At 32.4% G+C, this 15,949-nt stretch overlaps 1 protein-coding gene across 36 annotated transcripts in view; it reads right to left on the bottom strand.

The window, feature by feature from the left end:
* The window catches only part of GPHN (gephyrin), a 620,367-nt gene that overhangs the window by 298,777 nt on the left and 305,641 nt on the right, over window positions 1-15,949 (bottom strand). For all 36 annotated transcript variants that reach the window (XM_026008409.2, XM_026008412.2, XM_072761754.1 and 33 more), the window contains exon 4: window positions 3,730-3,822. In XM_026008409.2, coding sequence (XP_025864194.1) covers window positions 3,730-3,822 — 93 coding nt within the window. The remainder of the gene's footprint in view (window positions 1-3,729; window positions 3,823-15,949) is intronic.

The raw sequence follows: 15,949 nt of genomic DNA, 5'->3' as shown, positions 1-15,949 counted from the left end.
AATCTAAAAGTGCTAAAAATTATTTTTACCTTATAAATATCAAAGAGTTTGATGTTTTCAAATTTACCATAATGTATTATAAAACATTTCTTTGTAATTATATATATATTTTTTAATGCTTCTTGATCTTTTAGTTTCTTCTAGAATTTACATCTAAAGAGTTTTTACTTCACCTCACTTATATGTTCCTAATTTACTATTACTTTTTAGGAATAATAAGATTCTTTATGTAACAATACATATTTTGGATGTATATTGTCTTTAACTGATAATAAGACATGAAGAAATAATACTTTGTATAGCAATGAATTCATTCTTATGTTCTATAGAATTTTATAATTACTAGCATTTCATCAATGCCAACAGATTATTTAACCTTTGTCAGATCAGAGAAAATAAATTCTATTCTCTTTTAAAAATTATTTCTTTTAAGTAAACTCTTATGCCCAACGTGGGGCTTGAACATGCGATCCCCAGATCAAGAGTCAAAGAAAAGCTCCTCTGAGCCAGCCAGGAACTCTGTAAAAAAAATTCTGTTAAAAAAATGAAGCTTTTTACATAAAAATAAAACTCTAAAAAGTTGAAGGAAGTGGATTATTATGCTATTATATGTAAACCTTGATGATCTTTCATATTTTGAGGCAAGGAACAGGCCAGCAGGCATGCAAATATCAGATGAGCCATATTCTAAGACTCCAAAACAGAAACAATTTCATAATTTAGGAAAATTGATTCTGATTGCCTAATTTCTATTAAAAAGAAAGAAGGAAACAGGATATACTTTACTGAATTTGCTATTCCATTGTTCTTTTTAATGGACCTGGGAAGAAACCTAAGTTTATTAAACTTTTCACTTTCTCTAGGGTTCATACCCACTGACTCTAAGTTTAGACTGCTTTATTCCATTCAATTTATCATTTCCTCCTTTTTTTCTAACAATACACATTCCACAAATAATTATCCTTTCGTGTTTGTAGGTTATACTAATTTTACCTTAATAATTAGTATTTGTGTTTTCTGTAACTTGACTATTTAAAAATTTTTGCAACTCTAAGTTATATGCATAGTTAAATGTAGTCTAGAAATACTTTCTCCTCTTTTTCAGTACAACTATCTAAGACAAACAGTTAAAGACAAATAACTGTATTATAACATAACCTAAATTATATTTCTGGATTCCTAGCAGACATTCAGTGTTGTATTTTGGATATTAGAAGAATGATAAGTATTTAAGTGTGTAGAGAATATAGGAAATCAGTAGAACTATTTTTGATTGGCCTTATATTGCTTTTACGTTGTTTATTTTTCAAAGGCTTAACAGTCCTATAGACTTTTGCTGTAGATAATAAGATACGAAGTAAAGCAAACCAATTAAAAATCAAGATATTTATAATCAGTAAGTCACCTCATTCTCAAAAAAGAAGATATTTAAAAAGACCTATTTATGTATATTTTTAACTCATTTAAAGAAAATACCCAAGTACAACTCTACCCAGGTAAATGCTATAGGCATATTTAAATGTAAGAATTTAAGAGCACCTCTAAGGTTTTAAGGTAACTGAAAGACTTCATTTAAGAATAAAAGGCTTAATTTCTGATATAATGAAACATACAAGGTCAGGGAAAGAGACTCTTATCAACTAATGGCACTAAAAAAAAATAGATGTGATAAACAGATATTAGCATGGTAGAAATTTAAGACCTCTGATTTACATGAAGATGAAAAAGATAAAGTATGAAACTTACTACATCAAAATTTAAAAAATAACAAGATTGCAAGGATTTCATGGATATACTTTAAATCTAGTATAAGACTGTTTTTGTCCGTTTGGAAGTTACATACAAAAAAAATATTACCAAATGTGTTCACTTAGTATTTATGTAACAACTAATAAAAACAATTTTTAACCCTTTTTAAGTTAACTCTTGCAAATAGCACTTACTAAAATGTCAGAAATAGTTCTCATTGAATCCCACAGCTACCATTATCAACAGGTCCTTTTGTTTACCTCATTTCACAGGAAACTGAGGCACAAAGGGGTTCAATCATTAGTCTGTGGTCATCTTGTTAATAAGTAGCAGAGCCAAAATTCAAAGGTTTAAATTTTGATTCTAGCATTTTGGTATTAACTTGACACATTACAGAATGCAAAAATACTTAACTTGGTGTGCTAATTATTCCCCCCAATTAAAAATTATGTTATCTGGCTATAAATGAATTCCATACTAACTTAAATTCTGGTATGAAAATAAATAACATGATAATATTAAACCACCACAGAAAAAATAGGGACATATAAAGCAAGGTCATTTACTTCAAATGCTTAACACAACGACCAAACTCCAAAAATCAATGTCTTCATGTATATAAGCAATTTTCTTACAAACAAAGCACAAACACACCTCTACAGGAGATAGTTTCCCTCCAATTGTACTTTTAATAATTAGTCTCACAGTCTAAAAGAATTTAAAAATAAGCCAAAGGACCGTTTCTCCTTAAGATCCAGAAGCTAATTATGTAAGAATGACTTCATTTTTAAGCAGCTGAAGTTAACACTTTCCCAATACAACTCTATTCCAAATCTTTTAAAAGCAAACCACTTTATTTATAAATCTAATTACGAGAACATCCAAAAAAATTCTGTCACAATCTTTACATAGAAGACCAGAAAACATTTTACAATTTATTAAAAAAACCCTCCAATTTTCATATACTAGAACTGTGGTGGTTTTCAAAGTTTCAATGTATGGACTATAGGCCAGCAAGATCTGCATCACCTGGGGCCTTGTTTGACATACAAATTCTTAGGACCCACTGCAGATTTACTTAATCAGAAACTCTGTGGGTGGGGTCCAACAATCTGTTTTAACAAGTCCTCAGTTTGTGGTGCAGCTAAAGTTTGAAGACTACTATGATAGAGTAAGAAGGACAATAAATATTTAACAAATACAGAGCAGAAATGTTTTATGTTAATTAAACAGTAGATAGAATTATGTACTAGTTTGAAAATAGAAGGACGTATTTAACATTAAGTTGAAATTTAGCCAGCAAACACTTTTTTGGGAGGTAAAGGAAACAATATCACAAGTGGTAAATATAAGTTTACATAGGACTCAGAGGTTTATGGCTTTCTTCAAAAAAAAAAAAAAAAGACTCTTTAACCTGTAGCACTGATCAGTGCCTACTCTTCATTCTCTTCCTAATTTTTCTCCTTATGCAAAGGATTAGGTGATTCTTGGTGGCTTAAGCCCAGATACTGATTCTGATGTTTTGGCTTGTTAAATTCCACATTAAAATTCACATTAGAATTATGGACTATGTAACCCTTTCTCTTCAAAAACACTGAAATTAGAAACATTTTTTTTTTCAGAAACATTTTGAATTACATTAACAAAGTACATCAGACCAGATGCCATCTGCTATCACCTCCTTTGGCAATATGCCTGAGGTTCAGCGTCTATCACAGACCACTGAACAAATGCAAAATTACCTTCTGGATCAGTTCAATCTTCCTCATTTTATATATTTGTGTAAGTCCAAAGAAAAGAAGTCAAGAACATTTTTTATACAACAGTTCTTCCACAGCAAAGTTTTTACATTCTTAGAACCACAAGTCTTTTGTCCTGCCTAGCAAAATTGTAAAAATAATATAAAATGCAGTAAAAAATATTTAAAATAATATGAATATCCTACTTCTTGAATATGAGAAAGGCATATAACTATCTCACCTCTGGAGTGACATCTCGTGGTGCAAACCCTGTTCCTCCAGTTGTTAATATCAAATTAAGTTCCTTCTCATCACACCAATCTATCAGGGTTTCCTGAAAGAAAACAATGATATTGTCACATGCAGAAGAACTTACCTGCCTGCTCAATACATCCACATACCCCAAAACCTCATATACAGTGAGGAAATGAAGATTCATTTCAGCAATAAAAAAGAAAATTTTGAAGTACAATTTATGGAACAGATTTGTTATTGATCAAAACACACTGCAGTTTGGGTTATTTATTTTATGCAGTATAGAAAATGAGGAAGAGAGCATCAAATTCTGAAAAATAAATGAAATGCAGGAAATATCATAAGTTAAGAGCTTATAAAAGAGTCCAATATTGGATATTTAATAAAAACTCAGAGGGAAAAGCAGAGCATTTTAACAAAGATTATAAATTGTCTCTGGCTTTTTAATTTCTCCATTTTTCTCTGTTTAAATCTGTTCCGATCTGATACAGTCTGAGCTAACTTTTTGTTTCTACATCTCTGTAATGGATATGGTTCAATTAGGGTTTTGTTTTTATAATTACATAATAACCAGACATTTGAAGGTATGAAGAGGATAAGTTACATAGTAGTGCTAATATCCTTATCCTTCAGAACAGAGGTTTGACCAACTCTAAGATTCAAAAAGATAGTAAAAAATATGACTGTAACTCATTAATAATTTTCCTTATTTTTAAACTTCAGAGAGATCTTTGTTTAGCACATATAACATGCTCTGACATTCACTTTTTTTTTTTCAATTTAAATGAAATAAAATGCTTCTGTATTAGCTTGAGAGTATCACCTTGGTTTTGTATAGCTGATTTCTTTCACTCAGTTAAGCATCCATCCATTCTTTTATCTATAACATATGCATAGAGGGATGAAATGTTTTATAACTTATAATGGTTATTTTTGGATTATTATATTTGTAGTACACTTTAATTTAATTCCTTTTTGTTTTCTTTCACATTTTTCAAATTCTTTAAAATCTGCATGTATTTAAAAATAAAGGGATGGGGATCCCTGGGTGGCGCAGTGGTTTAGCGCCTGCCTTTGGCCCAGGGCGCGATCCTGGAGACCCGGGATCGAATCCCACGTCGGGCTCCCGGTGCATGGAGCCTGCTTCTCCCTCTGCCTGTGTCTCTGTCTCTCTCTCTCTCACTGTGTGCCTATCATAAATAAATAAAAATTAAAAAAAAATTATAAAAATAAAGGGATTTTACAAGTTGAGTTTTCTGGTATTTGTTCTTTGTTTTGATAATCTTAATGTCTCATTTTCAGCCAGCTCAGAAACAAATTTTATACTGAATAACTATGCATATTCTACTGAAGCAGGTTAAATATAGCCACATATTCTTTATAAATCCTCCTGTCAAAAGGTGGAGTCTATTTTCGCTAACCATGCATCTGGGCCAGACTTGTGACTCTGACGAAGGCAGAAATCATGGTGTATGAGTTCTGAAGCCCAGGTCTCAAAAGGCCTCACATCTTCTACCTTCACCCTTTTCGTAAACTTGTATCACTATGAAAAGTAGTCCAGTCTAAATAACAGAATGAAGAGAGAACATGTGGGGAGAAAGCTTAGCAGAACAGATAGCACCAAGGTCCCAGATATCTGAATGCCATTTTAGATTTTCCAGCCTCACTGAGTTGACAAATTATTTCAGCCACAGTAATGACACCATGTTAAAACCAAAAGAAAATACACCCAGCTAAGCCCAGCAAACCCACAGATTTGTGAAAAATAATAAATCATTGTTTTTTTAAAGATTTTATTTATTCACAAAGAGATACACAGAGTGAGACAGGGACACAGGCAGAGGGAGAAGCAGGCTCCCCACAGGGAGCCCCATGTGGGACTTGATACTCAGACCCCAGGATTATGACCTGAGCCAAAGGCAGATGTTCAACCACTGAGCCACCCAGGCACCCCAATCATTGTTTTAAGACACTAAGTCTATGGTGGTTTTAATGCAACAATACAGTACAAATACAACTACTTTGCTAGTTAGCATCTTTGCATCCTCCTCTTTTTCAGGCTATTTTCAATTTATATTTTATTGTATTTTATTAGTCATAAGTCTACACATCCTTCACAATAATCTTCAAAATAGTTTCAAAAGTAAACTTGGTGTGAATTGGGTTTAATCAAATTTAAATTTTAGTAATTCAGTTTAAGGAACATATCAATGCCTAAAACAGTGCAGAGCTTCCTCAAAAAGTTGAAAAAAAAAAGCTATCCTATGACCCAGAAATTGCACGACTAGATATTTATCCCAAAGATACAACTGTAGTGATCTGAAGGGGCACCAGCATCCCAGTGTTTATAGCAGCAATGTCCACTGCAACAACATCCATATACAACTGCTGATATATGAAAAAAGCCCAGATGGAATAAAAATGGAGTATTACTCAGTCATCAAAAGGAATGAAATCTTGCCATTTGCAACAACTTAGATGGAACTAGAGGGTACCATGCTAAGTGAAATAAGTCAGAAAAAGACAATGATTCCACTCATGTGTGAAATTTAAGAAACAAAACATAGGGGAAGGAAGGAAAGATAAAACAAGATGAAATCAAAGAAGGAGACAAACCATAGGAGACTCTGAATTATAGGAAACAAGCTGAGTGTTGCTGGAGGGGAGTTGGGGGGATAGGTAACTGGATGATGGACATTAAGAAGGTCACATGATATAATGAGCACTGAGTAATATATAAGAATGGTGGATCCATGAACTCTACCTCTGAAACTAATAATACCATAATTATACACAATATATAAATACACAATAATGTTAATTATTGTGTAATATATAATACACAATGTTAATTAATTGAATTTAGATTAAAAAAATAAAAAGAAACATACCAGTCAATGCCTAGTGTGTGCCAGGAAAATGCAGGTATGAAAAAAAAATACATGACAAATGCCCTTAATGTCGATGAGCTCAGAAGTATGAACAAATTAATATGGTACCTTAATATATCATTAATGTTATGAAAGAGGCATGACCACCTTCAGAAAACTGTTTTACATATATATTATTTATGAATATATGACATTTTTTACACTGACCAGAATGTAAACTATCACTAAAGAGATTTTTAGCAATATTTTTCTCTGGCACAAGACTAAAGATCCAAATAAAGAGAAAAATGGGACAGTAATAGAACTAAAAGGAAATAAGTTTAGATAAGCCATCATTCTATACATCTATTTAGCTTCATACTCATCTATTACAATAGATTTTTTTTATTTTTTCTACATTTATTGATGTAAACATGAATCACTGAATTAAGCAGACTTCACCAATATATAATCATTGAGAAATGTCACATTTTTCTTTGGTTTATTAAATAGTCTGATATAACAACCTAACAAATTCCTATATCTACTTAATGAGACACAGCATTAGGATATCTTGGTAAAGTCTTCTCTGACTCTTCCAGGCAATTTGTTTGTTCCCTGTGTGTATTACTCATCATTCCTGAAAAGACAGCATTTTTCATATTTTACTGAAATTTACTTGTTTATATGTCTCTTTATCTATAAGAGTGATCTCCAAATTTCTGATTACACATCTGTATCAGTAAAACAATTTCTGAATGTTATCAGACATTTCTATCAGTAAAGCAGATTCTGAATGTTATGCTAAAAAACATACAGCATGTTACACAAAAAGAAATTTTAAAAGATGAGATAAAGACAATATAATACTTAAAATAGCTTTTATTTTGTTTTAGTAGTTGGGAAAAAGTATTTTTCTCCTCAATATTTTATATACACAATATGACTGAGTATGCATCTCAGAAAACCTTAGTTTGATATTTTGTGATACAATAATTACAAAGTAAAAGATAGTTTAGAAAAACACACTGAAATGAAAGAAGTACTTAGGCACACTTACAAAATCACACAACATTCATTTTTCAATCTCATCCATGAAATATGCAAATGACTTTTTGAAATGAGGTTAGTACTAATAGTACTAGTTAGTACTAATTAGATACTAATTAGTTGTTCTTATAAAATAATCAGTGGTGGGGTAGGAAGATGGACAAAATGGGTGAAGGGGAGTGGGGGAATATAGGTTTTTAGTTATGAAATGAGTAAGTCATGGGGATAAAAGGTACAGCATAGGGAATATGGTCAACAGTATTATAAAGGCATTGTATGCTGACAGATGATGGCTACACTTGTGAGCATAGCAGAAGGTAAAGAGTTGTTGAATTACTATGTTGTACACCTGAAACTAACATTGTGTCAATTACACTTTAATGAAAAATATAAAAATAATTGGAAGATGCTATTTCAAAAATATTTTTAACAAATGAGTTCAAAATCCAGTAACACTCTTCAAAGGGAACATTTTTAAATGGATAAGTATCTTGTTTCCTAGGTTTGGGTTTTTTTAAAAAGCTTTTATCATTTCTTCATGAGAGACAGAGAGAGAGAGGCAAAGGCATAGGCAGAGGGAAAAGCATGGGGAGCCTAGGACCCTAGGATCACGCCCCAAGCGGAAGGCAGACACTCAACCACTGAGCCACTCAGGCGTTCCTCGTTTCCTAGTTTTTTAAGTGTGTGGTTATTAGTTTTTATAAATGACACAAATAATTTCCACTAAAAAAATAACATAATGCAAGCAATTTTAAATATCTAAGTATCTTAACTTAAGCATGTTTTGATATTTTACAAAAGTTTTCCCAGATCTTCTTTCATGTCTTTCCCCCTAAAGTTGTCTACTGAATTAACTTCTAATTTATTTTTCTAGGCAGATTCTCCCATTCCTTATTCATTACCTCATCTTTATTCGTGCTATCTGAACTAGAAATCTCCCTCTCTGGTCCTTTTTGGCTTTGACAATGTACTCCAAATCACTTTAAAATTAGCATTCTAAAAATACTTTTCTTTAAAGCCTTCCCAAAAAACCTAGTTTTCTTCACTGGAGAAAGTATCAATACATTTCCTAAATATTTGTTAATGTAGCTGAAGTTTTCACCAAGTCCTTCAAAAAACAAATACAAACAACAGTTATCATCTGCTAAAGCATACAGCAAGTGATTACTTAAATGAGAAGTATAAGGTTCCTAGGATATTTGGGGGTTGTAGAGACACAAAGGTAAGCAGGTGTCTTTATCCAAGGAGTATCCATGCATTGTTTTTCATACATTCATATTTCCATTTGCATGTATATAAACATTATATGCATTTATAATATATATTCTTAACATATATGTGTTTATATAATTTTTAGGATACTTCCTGCCCAGGGAGGATCCCCAAACAGATTTAGTTGCATTTCAAGTTATCATTTGTTATTCTCACACTCCCACCATAAATGTCAACCCAGAGTCCCATTTCAGTCTAATTGTACCTTTTGCCTTCTGAGGGAGGAAGTGAGGGCTCTTCTTTTACTCAAGTGGTCTGATGATTAATCTATAGATCAATTTCAATTTAATTCTATTCATTTAAATATCAGGTACTATAATATTCAAATAGTGTATGGATTGCTTATAAAGATATTTTAAAGAATGTGAATGATTAATTCTATTTATTGTTTACCTTAATCAATGCAGAGATACTCAAATGATTGTGTCAAATGGTTCTGAATAGATTACTATTATTTATGATAGTAGTACTTTATAAATTTTTTGTGAATAACAATTTTCTTAGTTTCTCTAAATAACAATATATATATAACAATATATAACAATATTGTTATAACAATAACAATATATATTTCTCACAGCTGAAATAAACAGAAATAAGTAGATGCAACTACATCATATGCCTACTTACCCCCCCCCCCCAAATTAATTTGTGCTTGGGTATCTCTAGTGTATTGTTCTGAATGAAGGTAACCTGGGTCCACATTCTGCACTCATCACAATAAAATGGGGACACCAGTTTGTGAGGGGGAGTCAGTAAACCCCATTCCTTCACAGAATACCAAGGATTTGCTCCTATTGATGTAATCTCACTGATGCAAGTTAAGTACTTGGAAGAGTACTCAGCACATAGTAAGTGCTAAATAAATGGTTTTTGTTAGTATTATTATTATTATTTTTTACCTTTATTTATGTCAGGGTTACATTGTCTAAGTGTGAAGCTTTCCACAAACTTAATCACCTTAGAAGACCTAAGTAGAGTCAGGATTCATGGTAATCTTTTTATCACTAACTCTGAAAGGCCAAAAATTGAAATGTCATTTTTAAAGGGAAGATAAACAGCAAAACAGAATAATCATGTGATCTATAGAGCTACATTGGTCTAAGAGATATTCTTTTGACCTTTTAATTCTATCTTCCGTAAGGCCTTCCTTGAACTTAAGAGCCAAATTTAATGCATATTGGTATTCTTCAGTGATCTTAATGTAATAGATGATCTGAATAGATGGTGATGATTCTACTGACATAAAGCTTGTTCTAAGATTTACTGGACCTCTGAAGAGGACTTTAGAGTAAGTAATTAAAACCATGTAATAGTAAATCAAGCACATTTTCCAAAATGACTCTAACAGGAATCCTCGAGAATCTACCCAATATAAGACATGCAGTATTAGGCTTTTTTCCAATCAGGCAAGTATTTGCTACCTAGGAGAAGAGAATGGGTAAAATATGGAAAACAAAGAGCCCTCTCAACAAAATTCCTCTTAGAATTTTAGGGTTAGTTTACTCTGTATCAAAACACAAGAAAAGAGAGATTTAACACCAACAGTTTGAGAGTAGGGCAGTATTGAGTATTTGATGTATTTGAAGCAAAACTCAAGAGAATTTTTAACACAGGAAGAGAGGGAATCATTTACCTCTTTAGTAAACTAAATTTAGAATTCAAAGTTGTTAAATGCAACTGAGAAATAACATTCTTATGTAGAATACGCTGCTATGGTCTTCAGGTTTTGCTCAACTGTGTGTGTGTGTGTGTGTGTGTGTGTGTGTGTGTGTTACCTGCAACATCATTCCTTTTCTACTATAGATAAAATATGGATTCCTTGTGTTTCAAAATGTAGGTTTGTTATATTGTGGCTCACTACTAAAAAAGCCAGTAGGGTAAGGACAAATTTGCTTATCCCATGAGATAACCATAAGAATATTCATTTTAATTTACAGAGATATTGCACTAAATAGAAACATATGTGACCAGCCTGATAATGACCAACTTATGATCAAGAAGTTTAGTAAGCATTTTCTGATTTCCATGACCAATTTAGCCAATAGAAAAATTAAAATACATTGCTTCCAAGGCTGACTCTTTAAAATAACTTCTAATACACTATGTGTTGATTGTTGAGATATTAAAGATATTACAAGATCTAAGAGAAGAGATGCCTGAGGGGCTCTGTGAGTTAAGTGTCTGCCTTTAGCTCAGGTACTGATCCTAGGGTTCTGGGCTCCCTGCCCAGCAGGGAGTCTACTTCTCTCTTCCTTTCCTCCAGCCCCTCTCTCTCCCTGCTTATAGTTTCTCTCTCTCTCAACTAAACAAATAAAGTCTTAAAAAAAAAAAAAAGATCTAAGAGAAAAAATGATGGTGAAGTCTTCTTTGAACTTTTGCCTTAAGATTCTCAAATCTCAATGGAAAACAATATGAACTCTTGCTTTAGGGAATCATAACTTTGGAAGTTAATCTTTTTCATGATTAATTAAAATGATTACAGGGTTTTAAAATTATATTTGTTCTATGCTTCCCAACACCCCTGGTTGCCCCAAGAGTATACTTCTCATGACTCTCTGTAAGATACTGGAAAATATATTAGAATGAACAGTTGGGATACTAAGAAGGTTGACACAGATGTTTATCACAATATGATTACATTTTTACTATCACTATCGGTACTCTAACCACTCATTATCCTCTATTCATCTGCTTTACCAACAAATTTTGTTCTATAGACAGAGATTTGTTCAATCAGTAGTGGCAGATAGCAGTAATAAAACTCTGGTCTCTGGATTCTCAGCTGTTTACCCATTTTTAACCAGAGTGCTATTTTCTTGTTCTCTTGCGGTGCCTATTTTATATTAATGTCCTCACTCAAAAACTCATTCTTTTATCCAATTCAGGCTATTTCCTTAAACCAAGGGTCTATGTTCTTATCATGGTCCATGGCTTGTATTTTTTATAAAATCATATCTAAAAGTAAATATGTATGATGATTTGCCTGAGGGACAGGAATAAAAATATCTATAATCTCCAAAAAATTAGGTATAACTGCTCTAGCAGGCCATATGATATAAGCATACACATTCAGGCAGTATTGACATATCCCCTAATAAACAGTGTAAAGGTAAATATGCACTAGTATTTCATGGCTATCTTCTTGTTTTCTGACACCAGTATATCCTGATTTGCCCCAAATATATTAAGACCATAAATTATAGAACTAATTATACACATTTAAGACCTGTATTAAATTATTGCTTAACAATTCTTCAGCCTTTTCCATTTTCTCATATTTAGCTCATCCCAAGAATTAGGCTTACTTAAAACAAAAAAATACAACTTTGCATATTTGCATGAGACCATAATTTTTTAAATAAGTATTTTGGGATATACTCCATGTATCATAAAGGCATCCATTAAAAGTATACAGTTCAATGGTCTTTAGTACATTCACAGGGTTGTGTAACCATCACTACAATCCAATTTTGGAACATTTCAACACTCCAAAAAGAAACATGGTAAATATTAGCAGTCATTCCTTCTCTGACTGAGAAGGTTCAGGTAACCACAAATTTACTTTCTGCTCCATGGATTTGCATATTCTACACATATTCAAAACTGAATTCCCACAATATGTGGTTTTTGTGGCTGGTTTCTTTTACTTAGCATAATGTTTTCATTTCACACATTTCAATTCACACATGTTGCAGCATTTATTAGTATGTTATTCTTTTTATTTCAAAAATTTTTTGTGGTAAAAAAATTTATATGACAAAACTTACCACCTTAACTGTTTTTAAGCGACATTCACAATATAGTACATCCATCACCACTATTTTCAAAACCTTTTTATCACCCCAACCAGCTAAATGTTCTTAATTCAGTGTTTGCTTGGTTCTTATAAAATTTTGTTTTCTGAAATAAAGTGCTGAAAAAATTGATTTTAACAATTTCTGCTTGTTTTATAGTATTTAGGTAGAGGGATGGCAGCTTTGAGTTCCAAAACTAGCTATTCTACTGCCCATTATTAATTCTACATCAAAAGATAATCTTTCATAAGAAATCTGCCAAGGTAAAACAATACATTATTGTTAGTGTGGATGCTATCTTACACTTGAAGATTATCTTTTTAAATAAGAATTGTAAATATTTTCCAATTTTCCCCTTATTCTACTTATAATTCCTACAGCACAGTTCCATTAAAAAATACCAAAACCTTCAAACAGAAATAACTAGGCACAAATCTTACTGGTCTGAAAGCTAATCCAACATGCTTTAAAGTTTTATTTAATAACTATATACTTATTACAGGGTAGCATTACCATTAATCTTAAACTGGCCCATGTGGAACCCTGAGATAAAGATAAAAAGATACTTTCAAAACACATTTCAGCAATTTATTTTTCAGTTCCACAATTTTATTTTGGCTTTTTAATATTTTCTATTATTTTTTGCTAAGATTTCATATCTCTTCATTCATTACAAGCATATTTTCCTTTACTCCTTGAGCTTGGTTATAGAATTGCTTTAAAAGTCTTTGTTAGGGAACCCTGGGTAGCTCAGCGGTTGAGCGTCAGCCTTTGGCTCAGGGCGTGATCCCGGAGTCCTAGGATGGAGTCCCACATTGGGCTCTTTGCGTGGAGCCTGCTTCTCCCTCTGCCTCTCTCTCTGTCTGTCATGAATAAATAAATAAGATCTTTTAAAAAAAAAGTCTTTGTTAATTAAAAAAAAAATCTTTGTTAATTCAAATGGGTCATCTTTGGGTTAGTGACAACTGATTTTCTTTTTCCTTGAGAATGGGTCATATTTTCTTGTTTCTTAATATGTTAAATAATTCTAGACTGTATTCCAGGCATGGTGAATGATATGCTGAAGAGATACTAAGTTTTGTTACATTGCTTTGAAGAATGTTGCTTTGTTTCTATTTTAGTAATTAGATGACTCGGGTAGACCAATTGTAAACTGTCTGTTCTGCAGTGGATGGCAATTCAAAATTCAATTAAATTAAATTCCTTTAGTCCTAATTGTGCTGCTTATAGTTTACCCAGCACATCATTGCTTTAGAGGTCAGCCAGACACAGGCTTATTTATGGAATTTGAGGCTTCTCTCTTTGGTCCTCTCCTTTTCAAGATTTCTGCCCCCTCACTTTTTAGCAACTGTGTTGCCCCAAACTCTGTTCTAGCCAGTAAGCTTTTAAGGTTTCAGCTGCCAGGTAGGCCAGACTGGGATCTACTCTCAGGTTAAAAGTTATAAAAATGGGATATTCAACTAGGGTCTTCTTCTAAATGATAGACTCTTCTTGCTTTTGATTACTATCCAGTGCTTTCAGATGGTTGTTTTTGTTTAATCTAGAGTTTATAATTGCTATTTATGATAACAGATAGGAGCTTCTGATAGGAGCTATTTGGGCTATATTAACACCTATTATTTATCAATAAAATTTAATACCACCTCTATGAGTTTGGCATTTCAAGCCATTCTACTCACTTTTGTAGGATATGCAATATGAAAACAAAATGAGTGGTTATGTGAAAGAAATCTGGTTAAGTGTATCATCTCTTTTATAATTGTATGGTTCAGCAGGTTAGTGCCTGTGTTTGGTCCCAGGGCGTGATCTTGGGGTCCCGGGATCGAGTCCCACGTCGGGCTCCCTGCATGGAGCCTGCTTCTCCCTCTGCCTGTGTTTCTGCCTCTCCCTCTCTCTCCTTCTCTTTCTCTCTGTCTCTCATGAATGAATAAATTAAAAAAAAAAAAACCTTTAATTGTAAAGTAGGTTCTAGAAAGGATAGTTGGTGAAAGCAATAAATTATTTGGTTAGGAGAATGAATAAATTTTCAGACACAGGATATTACTTGTATGCTTTAAAGATCACATTCCCCACAAATAGGATTCTTCTTTTGAATTTCTTAGCTCAGAGATTGGCATTATCTTCCATGAGGTTGTCTAAGCTAAAAACCTGAATTAATCTCCATTACTATTCCTCATTACTCAAGTCTACGTGGATTATACCACATAGCTGTCACTGTGTGTTTACTATGTACTAGGTAATGTGCATATTGTTATTTTATATTTACTTCTCACAACAACAGTAGGTAGATCTTGTAATTCAACAAATGTAAGCTTTTGTTATCTGTATTTTTAAGAAAAGAGAATTGTTATAATACATACAAGGTCACAATCCAATTAAGATGCAGGGCCTGTTTTATTAATCATTGTGATATATCTTCCATACTTTCCATTACTGTTGCCACTGACATGAACCTTGTCTTTATCATTGTTCATCCAGATTGGTATACGTTATCCTAAGTGTACTGCCTCTGCCTCTATACCTCCTTCAAACTCATTTTGACAAGGACAATAAATAAATCCTCTGAAATAAATCTGGAAATGTCTTTGCTTCAAAATTTTTACAAGCTTCATTCCCTAAGATATTCAAATCATTTACAATGTGACTCCAACCTAAATTTCCAGCCTCATCCCCTAAAATTATTAATAATCCCTCGACTTAAGCCAACTTCCACTTTCCAAAAACATTGTTTTTTAATCTTTAGTGTCATTTTTCACTTTTTCTTTTCTTTAGCAGTCCTTTCCATCACATTCTCTGTGAAGAATTCCTTGACCCTCTAGCTAGATTTAGTCATGGTCTTCTCTGTACTCTTAAAAATCTGTACATATATTTAATATAGAAATTACACTTTATAACAAAATTGTCTCCTTTACTAGACAATTAACATTTTTTTAATTGGGGGTCATTCATTTAATTAACAAATACTTATTCACTAACTATACTTAAAGATTGACAAGCTGACCTACATTAAAATTAAGTTATTTCTATTCATCAAAAACACTTTTAAGAAAGTAAACAGGGAAGCAACAGAATGGGAGAATAAATGATGGTACATATATTAAACAAAGGATGCATATCCATAATATTTAAAGAATATCTATTAATAGATAAGAAAAATATAGATAACCTCATCTTTTAAAAGTAAGAGACAGGTACAGTCACTTCACAAAGAGTATAT

The sequence above is a fragment of the Vulpes vulpes genome, chromosome 6, assembly GCF_048418805.1.
Source record: "Vulpes vulpes isolate BD-2025 chromosome 6, VulVul3, whole genome shotgun sequence".
NCBI classification, from domain to species: Eukaryota; Metazoa; Chordata; class Mammalia; order Carnivora; family Canidae; genus Vulpes; species Vulpes vulpes.
The sequence above is the reverse complement of the archived record's forward strand: the minus strand, read 5'-3'. Positions and strand labels throughout refer to the sequence as shown.